The sequence below is a fragment of the Myripristis murdjan genome, chromosome 3 (genome assembly GCF_902150065.1).
Source record: "Myripristis murdjan chromosome 3, fMyrMur1.1, whole genome shotgun sequence".
Lineage (NCBI taxonomy): Eukaryota > Metazoa > Chordata > Actinopteri > Holocentriformes > Holocentridae > Myripristis > Myripristis murdjan.
Genome location: NC_043982.1, coordinates 42,511,051 through 42,524,137, shown reverse-complemented (window position 1 = coordinate 42,524,137; position 13,087 = coordinate 42,511,051). Strand labels below are relative to the sequence as shown.

Here is a 13,087-nt window from a genome sequence, read left to right as displayed (position 1 = left end):
AACTTCCTTGTATCCTTGTATCCTTGTCTGTAAACAGGAGCTGAAGTCTGCAATCATCAGTCACAGAAAACACATCAGTATTGTGCAGACATTTTAAAGAAGAGCCTGTAACCAAGATGATGATGTAACACCAAGAAGTGCACATGTCAAACTTTCTGGCCTCCTTTGGAGTTGAATGGAAGCATCCAGAGGCAAGACACCACATCTTAGCTGGGCACAGACACACACACACACACACACACACACACACACACACACACACCTCGGTGCACTCTTCAGGTTGAGGGTGACATAAAGCTCTGACTGCTGAATAATCAGACTGTATGTTCTCAGTTTTGGTTTACACAAAATGTCTCCTGACTGTTTCTGTTTATAATTTTAAAATATTGTTAGTATTAAATAGTATTGTATTTGATTGACACTACAACATAATTTATTTCTATACACTATAAGGACAACAGTATTGGGCCACAGCTCTTAATCTCTGAATTCAGCTGGTTCATTCAGTCCCATTGCCACAGGTGTATAAAATCGAGCAACTAGCCATGCAGTCTGCCTTTATAAACATTAGTGAAAGAACGTCTGGTTCTAAAGAGCTCACTCAGTTCCAGCATGCTGCTGTAATAGTGATGGAACAGGAAGCCACCGCTGCAACAAGTCAGCTGCTGAAGTTTCTTCCCTCCTAGATATTCCACCATCAGCTGGAAGTGGGATTATTGCAAAGTGGAAGCGTTTAGGAACCACAGCGACTCGGCCACCAGGGGGCAGCACCACGTAAAGTTACAGAGCGGGGTCGCCGAGCGCCGAGGCTCATAGTGCGTAAAAGTGTCCGACGCTCTGCTGCCTCAGTACCTGCAGAGCTCCAAACCTCCTCTGGCATCAACATCAGCACAGAAACTGAGCGCTGGGAGCTTCATGGACGAGTCTGGGTTTGGGGAACGCCAGGAGAACGTTCCCTGCCTGAGCGCATTGTGCCGACTGTGCAGTTTGCTGGAGGAAGGATAACGCTGTGGGCTGGTGTTTCTGGGCTCGGCCCCTCAGTTCCACTGAAGGGAAATCTTAATGCTTCAGCTTAGTGGCCATGTTCTTCTTTTTCCAATAACTCAGGCTGTGAAGTTGTGAAAGCATGATGTTTTTAATGTATCTTAATCACTTCAACCCCTTTAACTCTTCCCTTAAATGTCCCCTTAAATAGCTTAGATAGAACAAAGAACATTTTTGTCTCCATATATGTCACATACAATAGGACGGGATGGACAACTTTTAGCCAAAAAATCAGAAATGGACAGGACTATTTGTCAGTGGGAGAACTTACAAGCAGAAGAGCTTCAAGACCTCATGAAATGGACTCTTACTTTCTCGATTTGATGTATTTCCTGTTGAAACAGGATTTCTGGGTGGGTCATGGCGCAGGGAAGGATCATTCACAAGTGCAAACCAAAAGGACATCAATGTTGGAGAAAAACGCAATTTTATTTGAAGGGCTAGAGGATGAGAGCGGATGTTTAAAGATGTGTGAGGGTTTTCTTGGTTGAAATTCTAATTTACACCCACTAGTGCAGGATGATGTTACTAATTAAGATCTCCCCAGCACTGAGACTTGCATTATGCCTGTGTTGAGCTGCACATCCGAAACCCCCCGTGGTAACACTAACATAAATCCAGCACTTAACTTTGTTCTGTATCTTGGGAGAGGTGCGGGGCAAAAAACATTGCACAAGATGAATCTCCTCCCCTTTTGTCACAGCTTGAAAAGCTTTCAGTAGAGTCGCAAAAAAAAAAAAAAAAAAAAAAAATCACATTAAGTCTTTTGTGCCAAATGCAATTACTCTCCTTAACTCAGAAAATGAGAAACTTGACTGAAATAAACTTTTTTTTTTATCAGGCTCCTCATGTATTTAACTTTATGTGCATATGTCACCTGCTGCTAAATACATTTTCCCATGTGGATAATAAAGTTATATTCTATTAATCACACTGTTAGCAGGTCTTTGGGAGGCAGGGAGAGAGGGAGGATAATGTGTGGTGTTGATAAGCTGTAAATGTAGGATCCTGCAGAGGCAGTAAGACACTGCTGTATTAGTTACAAAGCTGCATTATTTCATGCTCTCTCTCTTTTTAATGTATAGATTCAGATCGGTTCATTTGGCAGGTTGGAAAGGTTGGAAATTCAGGCATGACTGATTTCCCTGAAATTCACAATGAAACCTGTGTTTTCTCATGTGAATGTCAGTCAGTTATCTTAGTGGGAGTCGGGGGAGGGGTGGGGAGCATTAATCAGGCTCTCTCCAAGGCAGAAAAAAAAAGAAAAAGAAGAAAGGTTGAACAAGTGGAGTAAATTAAAAACGCCGCTCATGCCTTTGACTGACATCGCCTCGGCAAATTTCAGACGCAAACAGGCGACAGGGTATTCATTAAGGATTACAGGGGCACTGTCGACCTCCCTGTGCTGCATTTATGCATTTAAACATTATAATGAACCTTTTATTATAATAACCAGCTTCAGACTATTTGAATACAGATAAAAGACACTGCATCACTACAAGAGTTTGCATAAAAACATGAAAAAATTAGACAATAACGAACAATGACGCAGAATTAAGAGGCTTAGAATTCTTATAAAAAGCATGAAGTTATGGATTAAGGATCCTCACAATATAAAACACTTAAATACCAGTGAGCAGCAAGAGAAGTCAAGTTGACTGAGTGGCTGCCTGACATTTTAATGGGTTGATGGTGTAAGCCAGTGGTTTTCAGATGGGGGTTAGGCGTACCTCTAGTGGTACGTTGGAATACTGCAGGGGGGATGTGAGGTTTTAAAAAAAACGTTATTTAAAAAATTATCAGTCATGCATATTCCCTAAAATAATTAGCCTATGCTATAATAAGTTCAATAACAAACGGAAATGTAAGTTTGAACCACATTTTATATTCCCGAAGGCGTCAGATGTTTGTGTGTGTGTGTGTGTGTGTGTGTGTGTGTGGTTTAAATCTGCTGCCGTGGTCGTTGAGTGAGGATGTTTGTTCACTATGACCGAAAAAAATCCAGAAAATGGATCAGTGGTTGAAGCGTAGCAGCGATACAGCTGGAAACAAAGAGGAAGAAGAGAAGAAAAAGCAGAAACAGAAACAAGAGAATCTGCTCAGTATCAGGTTGTTGTTTAACACTGATGGAGCTGGAATGACCCTCTGCATATATAATTTTTATTTGTTTTTATTTTTATTTTTTTTTTATTATTTTGCACTGGTCAGGGGTACTTGGCTGAAAAAATATTTCAAAGGAGGATTATTGAAAAAAGTTTGACAATCACTGGTCTAAGGTAGCATGCCTGTTTTTTTTTTTTTTTTTTTTATCTGATTTTGGTTGAATGTTCACATTCATCTTTGCATGTGAGCCGTATCTGACATCAGTGTGAATGGATCTCTGCTCACATTTACGAGCACACATGCTAATACAAAAAAATGTCATTGACCCAACAGTCCATCATCACAATGAGTTGAACTGTGGTGCTGGCATTCATCTCTTGAGTTGTTTGCTGGCAGTCAATCAGCTGTTCAGGCAAAAAGGGCTTGGTTTGAATTTTCCTCTCATAAATCTCCTAAACGTCTCCTTGTCGTCGTTGCTGTGATCCTCCATGTTTTGTTTTGTCCACCGCTGCTGACATTCAGTGAGTAACGACGCTCTGACTGGGACGTGAGTGTGTTTAGTTGGAGAAAAACCACATGGATCCTGATGTGAGCGTTCATCTGATTCAGGAGCACATATGAAAGGCCTTGTTCACACTGACAGCCCAATCTGGTTTTTTTTGTTTTTGTTTTTTTTTTTGTCATATCCAGATTGTATCCAGATTGATTTTAGAAAGTCTGAACAGAAAAAAACACACAGTTTTGCAAATCAGAGCCAAACCACATTTGGAAGTTGTAACAACCGGTTGGTATAATAGGACCAGTTATTAAAATAAAGTAAATAAAATTATAATCTAAATGTGGACCAATTTATCAGAAGACTTAGTTCGCTCAGGAGAAATGGGTGCGAGTAAAAAAATAAAAAATAAACAAACAAGAGATCACTGTTATTTTAAAAGTAAATAATTAATGCAATTTATTTTTCTCAACTTCTTTTTTCTTGTTTCTGATTTCTTCCTATCAAACTGACATACAACAACATTGAAAGTACACAGCCGGTACAAATAATCACCAACATGCCAAATGCTGTTTCTAAATTCTCTAAATTCTCTTATTATCATAGGATTAATATTATTTATATTATTAGTATTTAAATAAACAAGACAGAAAAAGAAAAAATATATACATATATATATACACTATACTATTACAATCGTCATTCTCTAAATTATCTTATACGTCAATATTATTTATATTATTAGTATTTAAATAAACAAGACAGAAAAAGAAAAAAAATACATACATATACACTATACTATTACAATAGTCATTCATATTGTCAGTTAAAACATTTTTTAAATTATTTTTAAACCCACACAAACCAGCTAAAAACAATTCTAAATTCTATTTCAGTTAACACCAATACAAACGGCCAGGAATGGTCACCAATGCTAACTGTTGCTAACAGCTGCTAGTATTTTAAAACGGCTCAAATGTAAACATAAAAACACACCGAAAACTGCATGAAGCCAGCTAAAAACAATGCTAACTGTTGGTAGGAGCAGCTGCTACGGCTAATGGCTTTTGACAGTTAGGTTACTTATTTGTTTCCACTCACCAGGTTTACTTTGAATTGTAACAGCAGTATTGTAACTGTTCCAGGGGTGTTATTCTTCTTTTCTCTCTCTCTCTCTTTCTTTCTTTTCAGGATGTTTTTCTTTTTTTTTTAATTTTGATTCCCTCGGTTGGTCTCTGTCTCTGTCTGTCTCAGTGTCTCTCAAGGTGCACACAGGCTTTTGGTTTTTTTTTTTTTTTTAGGGGACAGTTGTCGTGGTTACTGTTCTAATATTTTTAGTTCTCAAATTAATTATTACTTATTAATTTAACCCATAGCCTAAATATATATATTTTGTATTAATTTAATATTTATTTAATGTTTATTGCATTTAATGCCTCTAGTAACCAGGGGTTACAAAGTGGTTTGAAATGCGATTCCAATTGGATTTGTACAGATGCATCTCAGTCTGGACACTCTGGACGCTCAAATCAGTTCTCAAACTGTGTTTTGCGTCTCTTGCAACGGGACACACAGCGACGCCGTCGAATCCAGAGTGAGGGAGGAGCATCGGAGCGACACGGAGACGCTGAAATAAACCGTCTGCTGGCACTTTGTGGAGAGGCTCCTGGACATTTCTCATGTTTTACCAGCATTCGTAGTTACTGATGGCTGCGTCGTTACCGTAGCAACCCCTACAGACACAGTGCATTCAGAAAGTATTCAGACCCACTTCACTTTTTTTCACTTTTGTCATGTTGCAGCCTGATGCTCCAATCGTTTAAATTCATTTTTTCTCTCATTAATCTACACTCAGTACCCCATAATGACAAAGTGAAAGCAGTATTGTAGAAATGTTTGTAAAAGACAGTGAAAGAAGTGAAGGGGATGTGAATACTTTCTGAATGCACTGTAGGTCGGTGACGTCTGGACCACACAAATCTGATCCCTTGCTAACAGCAGTGTGGACAATCTGAAATTTGAGAAACAAATCTGATTCGCCTGCAGTCTGAACACGGCCAAAGTGGCTCAAATCAGAAGTGAAAATGTCTGATTCAATGTGTTTCTTTTTCTGTTCACACCGCCTGCCCTCAGCTGACCAGCTCAGCTTCAGGCTTCTTCCCCTCACCGCCGCCTCGGACAGGACCTCCCACCAGCCCTCCATTAATGAATCTTCATCACTTTTTCCCACTTCCCTTCAACTCGTTACAAAAAACAAATATTTTTTTCTATACTGTAGGACAAGATCACACCCATGTTGTGTCTCTGCTGGTTGCAGCTTCATTAAAGTTACATCACACTTAAACTGAGTGAAATATTCAAACCCAGGATGCCGTTGTTTTATGACTGCAGCATCACATCAGATGTAAATATCTAGATTCAGCAATCCATTACCAGTCTCCCATCACAGCTAATGATAAACGCTTTCATCCTTTTTTTTTTCCTCCAACCTGTCGGCTGTGTCTGCAGTTTGTGTCTAAGCAAAAAACAATTTGGGATCAATGTTATTGAAATGACAATCAAGTTTGGCGAAAATGGTCTTGTTTACTGTTTGAATGGAAGCCCTGGTGTGAAAGTGAAAAAAAAAAAATAGAAAAAAAAAAAGAAAGAAATTCTCTTTAACAGCAAAAATGTTGCCCCCACCCGCCCCACCCCTCCGTCTGTTAACGGCACTGCTCTGAAATGACAATGTCTGACAGCTGACATATTAATAATATATGACACACTGTCAGATGCCAGACAAGTGCAAACACCAACTGGGTCTCAAAGCTGTCTCCTTGTGACTTTCTTCAATACTAATGTCTTTCTTCTGAATTGTTATTGCTTGTGTGACTTCAAATAGCTCCCTCGTTTTCCCTGTGCTGAAGTCATCTCCAGTAAAGTCTAATTTCCACCACAAAATATGACAAAAAGACTCCAGTACGGCTGTTAGAGTATCACAGACATGCCCATGTATTCTTTAAATTTCTCTCGCCCAGCCTCACACGATACAGCTTGCCCTGTCACCAGCGGGCACGGTGAAAAGAATGCAAATTACAGCCACTGATTTACCATGAAAACAAATGTTCCTGGAGAGGGCACCGTTAGTTTGTTTTTCTTGGAACAGTCATGGCAGAATAGTTTGCTTTGTTAGTTCAGTTACGCTAATGATAAAAAAACTGGACGAAAACTTTGACTTAAGACTTTGCCGTGGTCAGAAATACGCTCTCAACATCAACACTTAACAATACGGTACACAAATTGTGAGTGGATACCCAGGAACAAATGAATGAGGAACTAACTGCTAGTAAATCAGTAGTTAACGGGCAGTTTTAATCAAATTTCATAAGGTAACTAATCATTTGTTAATGGGGAAAAAATGTTTTGGGCAAAGTACCCCTTTTCTGACTTACTCAGACTGAGACAAGATGTTTGATACCATTTTCACCTCTGCATGTCCGGTGATTCAGTTTCTATGGGTAGGGTTTCATGATAGCTTAGCATAAAGGCTTGAAGTCTATGGGAACCCTTAGCCTGGCTCTATCAAAGTGAAAAAATAAACCTTAAGACTATTAAGATTTCCCTTCAGTGGAACTGAGGTGTCGAGGCCGAGCCCAGAAACACCAGCCCATAGCGTTATCCCTCCTCCAGCAAACTGCACAGTCGGCACAATGCAGGCAGTAGGGTTGCAGGGTTGCCAACTCTCACGCATTGGCCGTGACAGTCACGCATTCAGCCTCAATCTCACGCTCTCACGCTCGAGAGAGAAATCTCACGCCAAATCTGACTTGTTTTGTATTGTAAATTTTTCCACTCCATCCGGTCAGGTGTGCTGGATCTGGTTGATTATTATTATTAGTTGATTATTGATTGTGCAATGCCGCGACTCGCAGTTAATCGAGCTGCGCGCAATAACTATTTTGCGGAGGGCAGGAGGACGGCATGATTTACGTTGTATCCACGTTCGCACGCTGCGTGCATGACTGTGCATGTGCTCGTGCATGAGCGCCCGTACCATGAGCGCCCGTACCGTACTGGAGCACATCCCCTCCAACCGTGGTTAAGTTGATTTAATTAAACAGTCAAACGTTACTTTGGTGGTCCATAGATTAATTTTTATCATGTGGATTGAAGTTTGCCTAGCCCATATAAATGCTCGGGAAATCGGGAAAAATAAGAGGTGTAGGCTATTAATTCAGGCATAGGACTGTATGCAGTGCTATTGTTAAGGTATGCATATGAAGTCATTTACACCTACATTTGAAGCGCAAATGTAGGTGGAAGTCCCTGATTGATCGAAAAGATTCTTCTGATTGGCTGAGCCTCTTGTGAAAGTGGCCCAGCCACCGCCGCCTCTGCTCTGTAGGCATAACTTATCGATCACAAGTGGCTTTTCTCAGGCTCAACAGATAGATCACAGATAAACAGAACCGTTTTTAGTCAAAAGTAAAAAAGGCTCTTGATGAGCACTTCAGCGTGAGGAATCGGAGGTGTGGCGTGAGAGCGTGTGAAGCCAATCAAATGCGTGAGTCTCACGGCCAACGCGTGAGAGTTGGCAGCTCTGGAAATATGTGAAATACTGAAGTGCCGTCTACATTACAGTGAACACACACAATTATCACACAAAATTTCCCCCACTGGAAAGTAAACATAATATGAAATGCAGCAATATAGAGGGAAATTCACCCAGACCACACAAACAAGGCTCAACAATGAACTAAATTAGCCTTAGCTTAACTAGCCTCATGCTAACAGTTAGCATCGCGATTAGCATTAGCATAATTAGCATGGTTTTTATAACATCAAACCGCTCTGTAACTTTACGTGGTGCCGCCCCCTGGTGGCCGAGTCGCTGTGGCTCCTAAACGCTTCCACTTTGCAATAATCCCACTTCCAGCTGATGGTGGAATATCTAGGAGGGAAGAAAGTTGAGCAGCTGACTTGTTGCAGCGGTGGCTTCCTGTTCCATCACTATTCCAGCAGCACCTGAACTCAGTGAGCTCTTTAGAACCAGACGCTCTGTCACTGATGTTGGGAAAGGCAGACTGCATGGCTGCTGCTGGAGGTTACACACCTGTGGCAGTGGGACTGAAGGACACACCTGAATTCAGAGATTAAGAGGTATGGCCCAATACTGTTGTCCATACTGTGTATAGACAGTACAGGCCAAAAGTTTGGACACACCTTCTCATTCAATGCGTTTTCTTTATTTTCATGACTATTTACATTGTAGATTCTCACTGAGGGCATAGTTAGTTAGCTGATTGGTTCGTGCCATAATATGAATTTTAACAGCTGTCCAATAGGGCTGTCGGCTGTGTAGTAACCTGACTTCTGCACAACACAACTGATGGTCCCAACCCCATTGATAAAGCAAGAAATTCCACTAATGAACCCTGATAAGGCACACCTGTGAAGTGAAAACCATTTCAGGTGACTACCTCTTGAAGCTCATGGAGAGAATGCCAAGAGTGTGCAAAGCAGTAATCAGAGCAAAGGGTGGCTATTTTGAAGAAACTAGAATATAAAACATGTTTTCAGTTATTTCACCTTTTTTTGTTAAGTACATAACTCCACATGTGTTCATTCATAGTTTTGATGCCTTCAGTGAGAATCTACAATGTAAATAGTCATGAAAATAAAGAAAACGCATTGAATGAGAAGGTGTGTCCAAACTTTTGGCCTGTACTGTAAGTCCAATCAAATATAATCCAATCTAAAACAGACGTTGTATTAATTGTTTTCATATCACAGAGGACACACTACAGACAGACTCCCATAATGCCGTGCAACATGGAGGAATGAGTGGGCTGAGGCGTGTGACAGCGACAGTGACAGTGAAGTGCAGATTACACTGCAGGTGCCAGGCAGTGGAGTGACACTGATAGTGCAGGATGCTTACAGCAGGTAGGCTGCCCGCTGGTGATGCATTACAGGGGGGAGAGAAATCTTTAGCTGTAGTCCCTCAGTCCTCTGATGTTGATGACTGTGGTGAGTCATGATTGTGGTGAAAAGTTCCTCTTTTAGGTGAACGTGAGGAAGCGATTGTTTTCAGTGAACGATGTATTTAGTTCATTTTTTTTTTTTTTTTTTACCCCTGTTTTGGCTAACATTATGCAACCACAAAGCTGTGGCAATGTGAGCCTGCAGCTCTAGTCATTATTTTAATGCACATGCACGTCTTAACCAGGTTCTTAAAGGTCTATTCCAATGTTTTGGGCAAAATCCTCTTTTTCCAACTTACCCAGACTGAGACGAGATGTTTCACCTCTGCATGTCCACTGGTTCAGTTCCTATGGGTACCATTTTGTGTTAGCTTAGCATAAAGACTTGAAATCTATGGGAGTCGTTAGCCTGGCTCCGTCTAAACAAAAAAATAAACCTTACAGAAACCCCAAAGCCGTCTTATGTACACAGTGAATCGTGGATTTGAAGTACACGTCACTTTGATGGAGCTAGGCTAATGACTCCCATAGACCTCTAGTCTTTATGCTAAGCTAACATTTAATGCTACTTCTGGGAACTTAACCACTGGACGTACAGAAGTGAAAATGGTATCCAACATCTTGTCTCAGTCCGGGTAAGACGGATAAAGAGTATTACACCCAAAATGTTAAAGTATTCCTTTAAATATTCGTGTGAATGAAGTAAAAGTTAATAAAAATATCCACCTCATCTCTTATGTGCCTAATGAAACAAAGCATTTGTTGTGTCTGAAGGAGGCTAATTCAGAGGCAAATGTTCTGTAATAACAGCAAAGTCTTTGTGCAAGCTGGTAAGTAATTGCAGTATGCATTCAAGAAAATAATACTAGGTGTACCAACGGTGTAAAGTTTATTTGTTGAGTGCTGCTGTTTCTCTGCAAGCTTAAAATTTTCATGATGTGTCAATTACATGAGCCTGTCGTGTTGCTGCAACTGGCACCGTTACCACATCTATACGTGCCAGTGGTTGTCAGCCATCTGCTCGTGTTTTGAGTCATATTTTTGTAGATTTCAGTATTTTCGAGTGTAGGTGCTCCCCTGAACAAGAAAAGGAGAATGAGCTGTTAAATTATGCAGCAGTCACATTACATCTGCTACAGTACAAGTGCAAAACAAAGCTGCATGTCTTCCACACTCACAGAATATGAATACAAAATCAATATGCATTAAATTAAAAATTCTAAAAATATGGATATATGTTTAAAAAAAACTAATATTGGAAGGAGGCTTATAGCTGAAGGAGTAGAGACAAATTAGCACAAAACTAATTACTTTTTAGTGAACTGAGCCAAAGCAGCGAACTCCTGCCAAAGATTCAGGAGGCCCTTTACTCATTAGGCCACATCTACACAGATATAGATTTTAATATGAATCTTTATTTCTCAGTCTTTAGTCCACACTTATTACAGCTAAATCACGGTGAACGGTGGTGGTGGAGGGTTCAATGAAAACCTGAGTGGCCCAACAGCGCCACCACTGGGCCAGCGGGGCCCCGAGCCGCTGGGTGATGATGTGTTTTTGGTCTTTCTTTTGAAACTCTTGAATGGCCTGCAGGGCTGTGTTTACTCTGTGGCACAGGTTTAAATTGGTTTGGGTCTTATCTGACGGACTGAGACGGTGTTGTTTCCCTGGGTGACCGCTTGTTGCCACGACTAATACAACCTGCGGGTTCGTCCGAGGCTCCAGTCTAGACCCTGTAGTGTTCAGCCTCTACTGGGAACCATTATGAAGAAACGTGGGATGAGTTTTCATTTCATTTCACCTCATGATAGTGGCTCTGACAGTTTGGTTCAGTGTGCTGACCGCCTCAGCGAAGACACTGTCACTAAAAAAACAAAACAAAACAAAAGAAAAAAAAAGTATAAGAGTGAGGTTTGATTTGATTGGCTAATGCTTGAGGGCCCATACATGTGTAAACACTAAATTTGGGAAAACTGCTTTTAGTTTTTGTGCTGCACACACTTTACAAAACATTTTACAAAAGACATTAAAACTCAACACAATTTAAATCCTCATGTGACATCTACTTCCAGTAAAAAAAAAAAGCATCTTAAACAGTGACATCATCCTGCTCTAGTTGTTGTACATTAAAATTTCAACCAATAAAACCCTCATAAATCTTTGAACAACTGACTCATCCACCCGTCCCTTCAAAATAAAAGTGTGTTTCTCTCCCCAACTGAGATCCTGTTGGTTTGCACTTGAGAATGATCCTTCCTTTCACCGTGTCCCGCCCAAACTCAAAATTTAAATAAAGGTTGAATGAATGATTGAATTGTTGGAGTGAAGACACAGAGGCAGGAGCTGTGGTCCAGGTTAAGATCCTTGGTAAAGTAAACTCATACAGCGTTCACAACCAGACTCAGCTCCTCCACATGTTCGCTCGAGTGACAGACGGAAATCCTGGGAGGGACGAGGGAGTCGTGGGAAAAGGAATAGTCGCCCCCCCCCCCAAAAAAAAGAGACAGAACGTCTGTCACCAGCTCAAATCCCAACTCCCTTCATTCTTGACCCATTTTCAAGCCGTTTGCTTTGTCACAAATGTCAGATGTTTATTTCTGATAATGAACACATTGTTTGATTGTAAAGATTGGTTTTCATACCAGAATAATCTGTAGATTTTAGGGGTAGATGTAGGGGTTATGATGATTTACTCTGTATGCATTAGAAAGAAACTGACTCAACACATAAAAAAAAAAAAAACAGATTAGCAATCAGGAGAGTTTGCACAGAACTTTTTTTTAAATGACTTTTTATCAAATTTTCTCTCTGCTCTTCATGGGCTGTCGGTTCAGTGATTTCAGTGATGAGGCAAACAGCGACAGGCCGATCTGTGGCCCATCAGGTTTCATGGGGAGCATGCAGGAGCAGCTGATGGTTAAAAAAGTGGCAGATAGGGGGCGCTGTGGGCATCACTTTTGGTGCCCCCTCCAACAATTGCTGAGGGGAAAGTTTTCTGTCTTATCCCCACCAACAAGGTCCTGGAGTATCCGCCCGTGCTGATGAAATGGGGAAATAAGAACTGGTGAGCTCCCTTCTCTGCCGCTCTGCAGCTGCAATAAACTCAACCAAATCAGAATCTGAAGTACTTTATTAGAAATACTTTATTATAAAGTAGCATGATTGACACGGCACTGAGGTGGTCGTGCCTCCAGCAGCAGCCCAGAGGATTAGATTTTATTCTCACTGCTTTATAGTTGTGCTCAGACTTTCTGTGTGTGATGGTGAATTGTCAGAACTGTGAAGGATAAAGTTACCTTCACATTCTCTAGCTGCAAACCTTGGTGTGCATGACTTTACCTTTAGCACACATCAGAAATACCACAAAAGCTGCTTTCTTTTTTTTAATGTAAGCAATATTGTCAAAGTTCAGCCGTTTCTCTGTCAGGCAGGTAGGAAGAGCTCAGCTGTGTGTTTATTTCTAGCAGGCTGGACCGCTGTG

At 40.8% G+C, this 13,087-nt stretch overlaps 1 protein-coding gene across 2 annotated transcripts in view; it reads left to right on the top strand.

Annotated features, from left to right (window-relative positions):
• Positions 1-13,087, top strand: part of tspan4a (tetraspanin 4a) — a 192,978-nt gene that overhangs the window by 1,429 nt on the left and 178,462 nt on the right. Inside the window, exons 1-2 of one of the 2 annotated variants that reach the window (XM_030079946.1) lie at positions 8,737-8,782; positions 9,416-9,568. In XM_030079946.1, the coding sequence (XP_029935806.1) occupies positions 9,556-9,568 (13 nt within the window). In that variant the 5' untranslated portion in view covers positions 8,737-8,782; positions 9,416-9,555. Of the gene's footprint in view, positions 1-37; positions 192-8,736; positions 8,783-9,415; positions 9,569-13,087 lie in introns of those variants that run through there. The other variant, XM_030079938.1, reaches the window with a different exon arrangement.